Genomic DNA, 13,725 nt, shown 5'->3' with positions numbered 1-13,725 from the left:
ATTGCAGGCATGAGCCACCGTGCCTGGCCCATTAGCATCTGAATATTAGATTTCCTAACAGTGTTGGCCAGTCTTGCTAGATAATCTAAAAGAATAGTTCTAAATCTGGGAGCTTTCAAGTTTATCTGGTGAAGCTGTTTCAAAATGTCAATCGATTCTCCATCTGCTCTCTTACTCTCAGCTCCTCCCCCATTCTGATTACACAGCTCTAGTTTAGAACCAGGTAATGAGTTACTGCGAAAAGCTCCCCATGTGACTGATACCTTCTTCTCCTTCTACAGAATGAGAAGTGCTGATCTAAGAAATAATCTAAGCAGGATCAGAAAAGGAAACACAAGCACACTGAGTTTACCAGGCTCTTGACAAAGCAACTTCCAACACAGGGAACAAATGCATTAGATATGCCTTGTTCAGAAATAAAACAAATAAGGCGAAGGAAGTAGAGAATCTACCTTTAATACCAACTCCATCTGTTAGGAACAGACAATCCATCAGAGGGATCCACAGGGGTTGGGAGAATATGACAAAGAGACTGTCTGAGGAAGACAGAGACTGTATTTTTATTACGGTTTGGTCCAAATTCAGTAAAAATTGGCAAAGTGCTGTCATTCCAAACATGCCCAGCGCTCAGCTAATCCCCTCACTGTGGAATAAGAATGTACAGAATTATGAACCCCCTACTCCCCAAATAGGAGGGGCTCCACCTTCTGAACACAAGGGCCAAAACTAATCTCATCAACCATCCCCTCCCAATTATAAACTACGTAGAGAAATAAGGTGCTTAACAAAGGTGTTCTCCTTCTAAACTTTATGATTTGTAAACTCACTTTATCCCACTTCCACTGAAAACCCAGCCTTTCCCAACCTCAATTCATTCTTGATTGGTGAACAAGAACAGAAACTATCCCCAGAATAGTGTTTCTCTCTGTAAATCTTGGGGAAGGGGTGCAATAAGGTCAGCCCCTCCAAGATGCATTTTCCTTGGACTTACAATACATCTTATTACACTGAGAACACCATGTTCCCAACCAGCTTGGTCTCTTTTCTGTTACAAACCTGAAGTAAACAGATTCTACAGCAGCTACAAGTCTGTTACCAAGGCCACTGTATTATCAATATAATTAACATTCACAATTCATCTAGTCCAGCATGACAAGCCAGCTGGGAACACTGGGAATCTTCATGTCTTGCTTGCTAAGAAATCTGGTGCTCAGAAGCTGGGCACCGAACCCTCAAGTATTGAATTAGAAGTGGGATACCACCCGGCCACCCACAGGAAACTGAATTAGTTACCGAAGCACCTATTTCAACTTCCAAAATAGCAAAATTCGCCGGGCGCAGTGGCTCACGTCTGTAATCCCAACACTTTGGGAGGCTGAAGGTGGTGGATCACCTGAGATCAGGAGTTCAAGACCACCCTGACCAACATGGTGAAATCCCATCTCTACAAAACACACACACGCGCACACACACACACACACACACATATACACAATTAGTCAGGTGTGGTGGCACATGCCTGTAATCCCAGCTACCTGGGAGGCTGAGGCAGGAGAATCTCTTGAACACGGGAGGCAGAGATTGCAGTGAGCCGAGATCGTGCCATCACACTCCAGCCTGGGCGACAAGAGCGAAAATCCATCTCAAACAAACAAACAACACAAAATAGCAAAATTCTGAAGGTCTCCCTTTCCCCTGAATCTTGCCTAAGTTACACACTTGAAGTGAAACAGAACAGACAAAATTTAGTGCCAACTACAGCCTGAGCTTCTGGCTAGGACAAGCATTGGCCTGGTTCCCAGAAGACTGTAATTCTAAAGAAGGTGTGTTTCAAAGAGAGAAGGGCATGTATAGCTTTTGAGCATCAAACGCAGCCTTTGGCTCAGAAGGGGAAGCCAGGGTTGCAGAGTAAGAACCAGAAGTTTGCTCATCACTGCCGGGCAGAGCTATTGTTTATTACTTTCAGAGTTCCAATGTACTTTTCAAAATCAAACTATTCAACTCATCACAAATCCCCAAACCTCAAACACCCTATGTGAAAGCCTCCCTGTTCTTTAAATCAAGAGCATGTATAAACCAGGATACCAGTTTCAATTTTGGGCAGAGTGTCCCTAATGCTAAGGGCTTAAAAGTTGTTTCAATGGTGAGAAATTCAAGTCACCTTCCCCGTTATTGTCTAAGGATATCCCTGTGCCCACTGCCACTGGGCTAAGAAGCTGGAGGCATATATTCAGATGTCTTCTCCCTGACCTCCTATTTCTGGCATTATAAAGGGATATATTAAGTTGGAAATTCTCATCAGTTTCTCACCTGCAGTTCTTGGTACTTCCTTACACCTATGTGAGAGGGCTCTAAGAGTTAGAAAAATCACCCCAGCCAACTGAAAGGGAAAGTGAGTCAAAGCCACCACATGAGTCCAACTTACTTTCTCCTAGGAATGATTATCTCACATTATTTTATTCAATAAACATTTATTGACAGTATTATCTGTCAGGTACTATATACATATGCGTGAGATATGGTCTTTGCCCTCAACATGTTCCATCTAGAAAAGTCAAATGACGAGTAAGATTCAAATATCATCAGGTCAGTCCTTAAGATATAAGTTTGAGAAGTACTACATTGAAATCAAACTTATTTTTGAGAGACACAGAGAAGAAAATTATTTTGCTTAGTTTTGATAATCTACTATGTGAGCTCCTATTTCAAACACTCCTATGGAATCAGCTCTGAAGCTTCAGGGGCATCCGCATTTCATATGAAGAGCGGTAGAGTTAAGGTAATACCAAAAAAATCCCCGAAGTGGTCGAAATGCTGGTTCCAATGTGTGTAAGTTCCTGAGCTGAACTCTCAAGGCACTTTTAATGAGTCTTCTGGGAAGCTGAGGAGCATCCCAAAGAGGCAGCTGACAACGCCAACAACCTCAGCTTTGTTCCAAGCCATAAGGACAAACTGCAGGCTGGAAACTTAATCTCTTAGTAGTTTGTGGACTTGTAATGAAAAGAGATAGTGTGGCTTGGAGGCCTGGCCTTCTATATCAGGGCTTTAAAACCCAGGATCCATGAGTTTCAGAAGTCCCATAAATCCTCTAACAGAGTATGCAAATTCCTGTGCTCCTGAATTTTCCTGAGGAAAGAACCAGGATTTTCATTAAATTCTTAAAAGGACCTCTGACTCAAAGAGTAAGAACCATTGTTCTACGGTCTCTAATCCAGTGATTCTCAAAAGCATTCCCTCAAATAGGCAAAAAAGAAGCATATTCCAATTCTCTATCTACTACACAAATCTGTCTACTTATTGACCTCTCTTCTAAAATTAGAAACAAAGACGGGGATGTGCATTTTGAAAATTCAAGGTGAATCTCTTTTCTACATCTCCAAAATAAAGCTAACAGTCATGAGAACCTGAAGTCTTTTCCTTAAAGTCTTTGAGGAAGGAGAAGGGGTGGGTCTGGTCAAAGAGGGCAGATCAGAATCTCTGTCCTATTAACTTTTTTTTGAGACGGAGTCTCGCTCTATCACCAGGCTGGAGTGCAGTGGTACGATCTTGGCTCACTGCAACCTCCGCCTCCCAGGTTCAAGCGATTCTCCTGCCTCAGCCTCCTGGGTAGCTGGGACTACAGGTGTGTGCCACCACACCCAGGTAATTTGTTTTGTATTTTTAGTAGAGACGGGGTTTCACCAGGCTGGCCAGGATGGTCTTGATTTCCTGACCTCATGATCCACCCGCCTCGGCCTCCCAAAGTGCTGGGATTACAGGCATGAGCCATCGTGCCCGGCCTGTCCTATTAACTTTTAGGATAGGTCTCTCTCTCTCTCTCTCTTTTTCCCCTGATTTTTGGAACCACAAAGGAAACAGGTCATGGCCCAAAAACTCTGACATGAGGTCAAGCCAGTCCTGGGGGAAAAGGGACGAAGTACTTCCCATTATGCACATGGAAACCTATGTCCCAAAGGTTCACCTTAATACAATTAGTAAGTACTAGAAGAGTTGGAGCCATTTATTAAAAACAGAACTTCCACAATCCTCTCATTGCTCAAAACTCAGTATGAACAGCTTCATTCAGGAGGTCTAAGTGAATGAAAGATGGTTACACTTATCTCCTCCAGCCTCCTGCCCCTTTACTCTGTCACTCACAGATTTACCATCTAGCTCACACTGAGCCACGCATTATTGTGGATCAGCACAGTAGTATTTTCCTTGGCACACAGGCTCAGAGGGATTCCACTAATGCCATCGTACACTCACAGGTTCCGGAGAAAAGAGAAAAACATGTCAACAACAGGGTGTGCTCTTGCTGGGCAGTTCCTCAAACTGTGAAGAAGTAAGCCTGAGGCAGGTCCAAGATGAACAGCATGGAACAGAGAGCAGTCTCAGACCCCTCCTGTTTAATACGCCTCATTTCCATCACACAACTGAGTACAGGCTGTCCACTTTAAAACAAGTGAACTGGCTAGGGCTGGTAGGGGAGAACATGTTAAGCCCATTAAGCCCCACAGGTTAAGTACACAGGCACATTAGCGGAGGCATTGGGGCTTTTATGGTAAGAAAGCAGGAGCATGCTTGGAGAGTCTTGTACCTGTGGTTCTCAAACGCACTTTCCCAATCTCTACCCCAGGATTCCAAATACTACCTTTCACCAGTAGTTTATTAAACTTTTTACTTTGTGTCCCATTTGGGTAGTAAATGATTAAGTTGCCCAGTGTATACTGCTAAGCAGTATCAATCATTATCTATATTCTGAGAGTAAGGCACCAGGCTAAATCCTTTAGAAAAATTAAACAGAGATAGAAACAAAAATGAAACCAGCCTGAGTCTCTCAATAAAGGCATGGATGCTCTACTCTAGTTCTATGAGTGGCATGCAGCAAAGGCCACACATTTCTACAGGAGAAAATCAGTTATACACAATTAGGAGCAAGCTGTTAAGAGCAAAAAAAAAATAGTACCTGCAGGGATGTGGGGCGGGGTGCTGGAGTACATATCTAAAATGATAAAGTCACAGTTCAGCAGTCTTTGGAATTATTTAATGTAATTCAAGGATTCTAGTTTGGGAAAACCCCCAAACACCTGCAGTTTAAGGAAATAAACTCCTGGACTGAGACTGGCCCACTGTTTGACAAATACCCACATTCTATGAGTGCATTATGTATTATGGGGGACGAATGGGGGAATGGTAAGGTAGAGGACATCTCAACTCCACCAAAAGCTCTAAGATTTCTGTCTACATACCCCGCCCCCGTAATCAACAAAATGTTTTGGGGTTCAGTAGCTGTAAGCTCTATATAAAATAACATTTTTGTCAGAAAAAAAATTTTCCTATTGAAAAGACATTCCAATACAAACTTCTTTGTTTTGGTTTTTTAACATTTCAAAATTAGGCTCTCATTTGCACTATCGTGTTGCATCATCCAGAGAGTTATAAATAGGGTGGCCACATAAACCAGGGTAACTTTCAGAGTTGCGGAGGCACTCATTGGACTGCATGCTAGGATAACACGTATAAACCAGAATTGCACCAGGCAAACCAGAATATATGGTCACTCTAGGTACAAAATAAGCCACTAATTTACATTTACTAAATGCTAATCCTCTCAACCATCTATAGAGGTAGCACTATCATTGTTCCCCATTTTATAGATGAGAAAAGGACGCTCACTTGTTGAATGTCCCACAACTAGTAGATGGTAGAGACTAAAGGTAAAACTGACTCCAAAAATCAAGTGCCTAACTTACGTTGTACTACTACTCACAGTTTTAGGAACAGAAACGGGAAGTTAAAGGGGTCTCATGTAGCAGCCAAGCAACAGTGGGACAAAAGAACTACTTGAGTGAGTCAAAGGAAAATATGGAATCAGAAGAGGAAAGGCAACTGCAATTCTGTGTGAATTTTTATCAACTGCTTACTACACAACAGGCACTGATAGTATTGACAATAATCAAAAGGAAAATTTGTGGTAAGAATTTGTCTTCAACTTGGGATTCTCAGATGAAAAAACTCTGGTCTATGCACACAGGTTGTCCTTCACACATGATAGGAATGCATCTGACGCAGCTTATTAGCATGTGTTCTGAGTTACTACTCAGTTCTGAATTATAATAAAATGTGTCCAGTATAATCAGGGTTGACATTCTTTCTAAAAATGCAATACTCACATTCCCAAACTTGAGAAACAGGTAGGTATAAATGATTCTCCTTTACTCGCCAGTTCCTTTAAAACAACCCCAAGAGGGCATTAAAGTGCTTATTTACAGATCATTAACTACTTGGAGTGGCAGAGTACACTTGCTAGGAGTCACAGGCAACTAAAGACCTGCATGTTTCCATGTATCAAATAGCTTTTATAGACAACTTTCCAAGAATACAATATTGAGGGTGGGCATGGTGGCTCATGCCTGTAATCCCAGCACTTCGGGAGGCCGAGGTGGGAAATCGCTTGAGCCCAGGAGTTCGAGACAAGCCTGGACAACACAGGGATTTCCCCATCTCTATAAAAAATAAAAATACATTTTAAAAAAGAATATTATATTGGGTAAAACACTCTGGATCCAAATGACACACTCCTGATAAAAGAAAAGGTATATCTTTGTAACCTTGGCAGCAAAAGCTCTAGACAACTACTGATCTAGAAATCTTCTAACAGATTTCTTTCTGTTACAAGCTAAATGTCTAAAGGAACTTAGAACAAAGTAATCTGGAAACTAGAGTGTAACTAACTAAACCAAACAAGAAAAAGAGAGGTAATCAATATCTGTGGAGAAATCTTAAAAAGAGGATCTTCTTAAACCCCAACTCCTGTTTCAAAGACTGCTACTAAAACAGCAGCCACTCTAAAGAGAATCAAGAGATACTAATGATGTGAAGATAGGAAATGCCAACCTATGAAATCTCCTTTCAGTGATTCTGACAAGTCCTGGTGTAAATTCTATACAACTGCACCAAAAATTAACCATAAGATAACTTTTATGAGAAAACGAGAAACCCGGATTTTATCTATCAGGTTAACAGCCAAGCTGTACCCACTGGGGCTCTACTTGATGTGCTTCCTAAGTCTCAGCTGACCCTTTTGATGAATTAGTGCCACATAGCTTCATTCAAATAAAGAATATCCTATAAACAAAAGTAGTTTCTTTTGCGCTCTTCTCCTTCCCCACATTTTGCTGGTGGGTCTGACTGCACAGATCCTAGGTCAAAATGTTTAATGGATCACTCTGGAGAGAGCCCTTAATGTTCAGAAGTTCAGAGAACAGCAAACGTTCTGACAGGCCTTCCAGAGAAACATGCTTATTGTAAGAGCTCTCCAACAAGTTGGAGATTTGGGTTTATATTATGAAAAAAGAATAAACTTGACACAGTGTCAATTTCTAAAGGTCCAAGGACAGTTATCACTCCTGTTACACAAAGTAGCAGAAAAAGAGGCATAAATAACCAGGGGTTATGGGGAACTACATTACTTACTTGGTTTGACTGATAACTGCCAACATTAAACAAGGATCTTCTTCAGTTGTGGTAGACTTAACTCTTACAACTCAAGGATTCCTTTTCTTACCTCAAATTTTCCTAGCCATACCATCTGAAATCACCAGTGACAGTCGTGAACAAGCCTTGCAATGTGAATTATACTACAGCTATTAAGATAGTCCCGTGAAAAATTCTTTTAGAACTCTGTGTCAGGAAAAGTTGTCCTCTTGAGGAACTGACATGTATTATTTCCCATGCCTGCTAAGGAGACTGTAACTATGATTCTTTTTATCCTCTGGTTGCTAAAAGTTTAAAGTTGCATGTGATCAACCTCATCAACTATCTTAGCCCTCGAGGTTAACAATATTTTTTTCATTCTTTCTATAGTTTTTACTTCCTCTTATATCACATATAGGTTCTGTGTTATAAGCCACTTCAAATGCCCACTGAAGAATATAAATATACAAATAAGACTTTTAAAAAATTACACTTGCTATCTTAACTCCCCAACATGCCCCTATCTCCACCTGTTCCAAAAAATAGGCATGTATTTGGCAGATGAGATGGAGGTACAAAAGCTAATTAATTTGCTCAAGGTCATACCCCTTTAGTTGACTTCTCGACACCCAGATATCCGAAATCTTCAATCAAACCAACAAGTCCTATTTTGTTCACAGCAGTGTGACAGACCTTGGCATAGAAAACTGAGTAAGTCATGATTACAGTTGAAGAATCTAGATATTTATACTTTTAATTGATGGACATCCACTCTATCTCAAACAAAGCAAACAAAATGAATAAAAACTGACTCTATCTCAAACAAAGCAAACAAAATGAACAAAAGCTGACCAGAAAGTGACACTGGGATCTGATCTAATTGAGGATCATCAAGGTCACCCTGAAGTAACCTATATCCTCTGGTATCAAGAACATCCTCAATTCCTGAGGCCGGCCTCAGGGCTTCAGAATAATCCAAGGATTACTGGTCTAGAGCCAGGGTAGAATTCTCATAGGTGAAGGACTGCACCATTTGAAGAGGTCTTTTTCTACACCATTAAGTACCATGCCAAGTTACTTTTTTCCCTCTTACTTTTCCCATGCTTTCTCACATTATCAACACATGGCAGAGGTACAAAAGTGACTTAAGTCATAATGTTCAATTCAGCACTTCTGAAAAACAGACTAGGACTTGCTATGTGACCTTGACTAGTCCTCAACTGATCCATTAACTAAATAAATGTCTTTTATCATCACTAGGGAAAGGGTAATTAGTCATCATAAAACACTTTATTACAAAGTACTACGTAAATGCTGAACAATAAAACCCAGAAGAGAAAGATTAATAAGAAACACGGTGGGGCACATTTACTGGCAAATGGAAACTTAAAACGGGGTCTTCCCACATTCCTGGCAAAGCCTGCTTCTTTTAGCTAATGCAATGTAAGTCTAAAATCATCAGCACTTGGCCTGACAATAATACACATAAGTAATATTCCTCCTGGGAAGAAGAGGGGAAAAGGGATAGTTATTCCTGGTAGGTAGCAATATGGACATCTCAGTTACTAGTTAGCCAGGTGGGCAATTAATATTTGAGTACCTACTATATGCTGGGTACAACGCTAGGCACACTGGATACAAAGGTGAACAAGAATTCCTTCCTTAATGAGTTTTTACAATCTACAATATAGACTTTGTCTTATCAACAGAGGTACTTTCAAGAATAGAGATTTACTAACATAAAGGCAAGTAAGAGCAAAGATGTCAGAGTCTAGGAAATTCAGGTATTAGGGCTCTTCCATTCTTTCCTCTAACTCACCTAAGGTCCCACTCTCAATCATTCTGCTTATAAGGACTGACTGTTTCTCCAAAGAATAGTGCAGATTGCAAAGGGTCATTGTCCCAACAAAGCAGTCAACTGAACTGACAGCACTAAAGTTAATCAGATGCCTCAGAGTCAAGGGATCTTCCACAACCTTTTAAAGAATTAAATTCTTAATTTTGTGAAAAAACAGAATGAAAGCACACAGTGGCGACTTGTCTTTTTAATCCTGCATTTGATTTCTGGAGTGGCAGGTTAATTCACTTAAAAAAAAAAAAAAAAAAAAAAAAAAAAAGCCATCTCTCCCACTTAAGACAGCTTAACTAGTTGAAGCCTCAAGGACTTAACTATTCCTGCAGCCCTTGCTTTGTTCAGCCCTGCATCCTATTAAACACTGCATACAGGCAGAGACAGCTTTGTGAGACTCCGTCTTTATAGAGAAGGGAGACATTTATCTGGGTTCTCACTGGCTTCAGGAAGGTCACCTCTTTGTAAAGGTTCTCTGATCTACTGCTAACTGGGTGCCAGGTGTATGCATAATCAAGATGTGGTTGGCAGTAAATGATCAGAAAGCAATAAGGATCCCAATTCCACCACTCAGAGAGCTAGTGAGACTAACATCTTCAAAGGCTGCCATTTATGAGAGAATTCTAAGGGTGTCCTTTGAGCTCAACCCACAGCACAATAGATCAAACTTGTTCTGCCTCAAAAGTACAGTCAAGAGTGAGCAATCTTTCCTTACCACCCACCACTCCAACCCACCCAAGCTCCTTTCTCCAGGGATGCCTAAGTAATCTATTCACATGACTCTAGGATCCACCTGTATCCATGACAGTGTCTGCTGTCACCACCCTCCAAATGTCAATTTCTTACATATTTCGGAGTAACTGGAAGGCTGTAGAAAGTGAAAATCACAGATTTTCAATTTCATGTTACTCTCATTGCTTTCACCTGTATATCAGAGCTAGCTTCACGCATTCTTTTCTCTTGCCTCCCAGCTATCACGCAGTTGTTGGATAAACCAACCACTGCTCCCAAAGATCTGACGGAAGTTCTGCCAGATTTACCCACTCAAATGAAAGGAGATTTTCTGTACACCCCATGCCCCCGGACCGGTCACAGGGTCAGCTGAGTTGGTTCACCCCCTCCCACTCTCGTCTTCGAGGACCTTCATCTAGGAAAAGTCAGTCGCAAATTTAAGGCCTGGCCCTGTCGGGTTTCAAAATGATCCCGGAGGACTTGGGCCGAGGGACAAAGGAAAGCGAGGTCAGAGGCGGCCTTTTCAACCCGGGATAGGCCTGGGGCCGCATAGCCGCCACCCCCTACATCACCTCCGCCGTCCCCAGTCACCCCAACCCCAGCCCCAGAAGTCCCAAACTAGCCAGAGCCCGGGCTTGCTCGCGTCCCTTCCGCGAGGCCGGAGCCCAAGCCCCCGCCGCCACCCAGAGCCCCCGCACCTTCTTGGGCGCCTTGGTGACGGTGGCCATGAAGGAGTACTTCTCGGCGTCCTCGATCTCCTTGGCCTGCTTCAGCTCCTCCCCGACCCCGGGCAGCGGCATCGCGTCAGGCATCGACATCCCCCGGCCGGCCCGGCCCGCGGCTGACCCGCCGCCCCCGCCTCTTTCCCCCTCAGGCGCCCGCCCGCCTGCCCGCGCGGCGCCCTCCGACACGCGATCGCCCACCCTCCCGCCGGGCCCTGCGTCGAGCTGCGTTGGCTTCTGAGGTGCTGTGGCCCACGCCTCGTCTGTTCAGCAGCTCAAGCCAGCCGGACAGCGACGGCGGCCACAAGAGAACCAGAAGCAGCAGCTCCGAGCTCCGACCTGCCCGCGCCGCCACCTCCGCTGTACGCAAACACGCACGCAAAGCGAGGGTAGAGGGCGGTGACGCCACGTCAAGTACTGGCAGCTCCCGGGAGGGGGAAGAGGCGGGGAGAAACGACACTCTGTCGTGACGTCACCACGCTGGGCTGGGCCACAGAAGCCGCTCCTTCTCTCCCGCTCGAGAGCGAAGTTCCCAGAGTGAGCAGGACTCTTTGTGCCACCAGGTGGCACCATCAGCCCTGGGAGGAGCGCGTGGTTCATGCAAGGACGCTGCGGAACGGAGGGTCTTTGGGCTGCGGGGTTCCTGACGAGGCCTCAGTGGCGCATAAAAAGGGTATTTGGGAGCAAAGACCAGAGCCCAACACGACACATCCTACAACCATTCCTAGGAAAAGTCCGGGGCTTGAGACAACTCACTCACTCACTGCCCCAGCCCCAGGCCCTTTGTATTAAAGCTCCTTCCCAAGGGGCAGTGCCTGCCTCTTTGACTTCATAGGGAGCAGAACTGACTCAGAGTAGTCTGGTTTCTGCACAACCCTTTGTGACTTCCTCCACCATCATCTCCGACTGGGCCTTGCCTGTTTACAAAACCCTCATTGGAATAGGGCTGATGGCTATGAGGGTGGAGACCAGGAGAGCTGATGGAGAAGTCCCCAGCCAGAATGGCTTTCCGGTCCTTGCTCCACCAAAGCATTAGACTCTTCCAGCTCTCAGTGGGCATCCAGGACATTCATGGACCGTTCACACCCTTTTACAGGGCCTACTATGTGCAGTGCCTGTGCTAAGGCCCTGCTGGCAAAAGGGCATGTGACGCATTTTATGTTTGGCAAGACTTAGTTCAGCTGGAGAGGCAAAGCCTGCCTGTAACCTAATGTCAGCTGAGGTAGCTTGTCCTTTGAGATTCAAATGACATTGGCTCTAATTACCATGTCCTGTGGAAAGTCCAGTGCCCTCCCCGGGATTTCTGTGAATTACTGGGAGGACTTGGATTTTCATGGTCACCTCTGGTTCTACTTTTTTGTTGTTGTTGTTGTTTTTTGCCTTGTCTGGCATTTTATTCACTATTCTGATCTTGTGACTGTTTCTGTAGCTCCTGGGGTCAATTCTGCTGCTGCTTCTTTCAACCCCCACCCCATGCTAAACAAATACAAAATAAGGCTGTAACATGTAGTAAAACTTTTCATAAAGGTTTGTGGGTCACAGGGGAGAGATTACATCACACAGCAAACAATTTAAGATCACATTTCTGAAATGTTCTGAAAAGTTATGTTGGCTGTCTCACCACCCAGGGATTTCTCAATGGCCACAAGATCCCACTACGCTCCCTAGCCCATTGCCATCTAATCTAGCTTCCTCCTGTTCCTCCCTTCCCATCCCTGCACCTCATCCTTCCTTCCTTGATGGACTCTGGGAAGCCAGATTCTCCTCTGCTGTGCTGAGCAAGTCTAGTCTTTCCAGTGTCCTTTCCCTAAATTCCTCCCGAGGACCACTTTTTTTTTTTTTTTTGGAGATGAAGTCTCTCTCTGTTGCCCAAGCTGGAGTGCTCTCGGCTCACTGCAACCTCCGCCTGCCGGGTTCAAGCAATTCTCCTGCCTCGGCCTCCTGAGCTGGGACTACAGACGTGCACCACCATGCCCAGCTAATTTTTGTATTTTTAGTAGAGACAGGGTTTAGTAGAGACAGACCATCTCGGCCAGGCTGGTCTCGAATCCTGACCTCGTGATCCACCCGCCTCGGCCTCCCGAAGTGCTGGGATTACAGGCGTGAGCCACCGCACCTGGCCAGGACCACCTTTTAACATGCAGAAACCTCCCAGGTTTTTAACAGGGCATACCCATTCAAGAAGGAAGTTTGGGTTTGAAATGACATTTTCCCCACTGATTAATGTTCAGGGCTGGGGAGAGTGTGAAATATTCACCTCTAGGGCCCTAAAAGTCTTAGTAAGGGAATCCTGTGTTCCAGCCACCTAGCCTCATGAGACTGTCTGTTTGAAAAGGGCTGTAGAAGTGCCTGGAAGAATACACTCTTTGCAGATCTTGCTCTTGAACTATTTGAATTCTTTCATCTGCTCACTTTTTTGAGCGCTCAGACTTCCCTGTCAGGGGTATCGCTGTAGCAGAACGGGAACAGAAATGGAGACCAGAATACCAGGTTCATCCATGAGGGCGCCAGACTGGCATCTTTCAGCTAGGGGTCGGGAACCACACCTGGTGCACTGAGGACTCTTTGGACATAAGGCTCACAGTGTCTTTCATCCTTATGGGTTTGCCTGAACTGTTGGCAGAGCCCAGGGATCAGAGATGCCTGCCCAAAGACCCGAGGCAGAGCCCGTTGGAACTAGGGATGAAATCTCAAGTCCCTGTAACAGAAAAACGTGTGACTTAAGATGAACTTTTTTTTTTTTTTTTTTTTTTTAAAGAGAAGTATCAGTGCATCTGCCTTTTGGATTTGATTTTTAGAACTCACTTTGGGCCGGGTGCAGTGGCTCAAGCCTGTAATCCCAGCACTTTGGGAGGCCGAGACGGGCGGATCATGAGGTCAGGAGATCGAGACCATCCTGGCTAACACGGTGAAACCCCGTCTCTACTAAAAAAATACAAAAAACTAGCCGAGCAAGGTGGCAGG

At 44.3% G+C, this 13,725-nt stretch overlaps 1 protein-coding gene across 2 annotated transcripts in view; it reads right to left on the bottom strand.

The window, feature by feature from the left end:
- Nucleotides 1–11,225, bottom strand: part of AHCYL1 (adenosylhomocysteinase like 1) — a 41,157-nt gene extending 29,932 nt beyond the window's left edge. The window contains exon 1 of one of the 2 annotated variants that reach the window (XR_002515509.2): nucleotides 10,738–11,132. Coding sequence is in view for 1 of the 2 variants with exons in the window: in XM_003892349.3 (XP_003892398.1) it covers nucleotides 10,738–10,857 (120 nt within the window). In the remaining variant the exon portion in view is untranslated. Of the gene's footprint in view, nucleotides 1–10,737 lie in introns of both variants that reach the window. The other variant, XM_003892349.3, reaches the window with a different exon arrangement.
- Between the last annotated feature and the right edge of the window lie 2,500 nt (nucleotides 11,226–13,725).

Source organism: Papio anubis, chromosome 1 (assembly GCF_008728515.1).
Source record: "Papio anubis isolate 15944 chromosome 1, Panubis1.0, whole genome shotgun sequence".
Taxonomy (NCBI): Eukaryota; Metazoa; Chordata; class Mammalia; order Primates; family Cercopithecidae; genus Papio; species Papio anubis.
The sequence above is the reverse complement of the archived record's forward strand: the minus strand, read 5'-3'. Positions and strand labels throughout refer to the sequence as shown.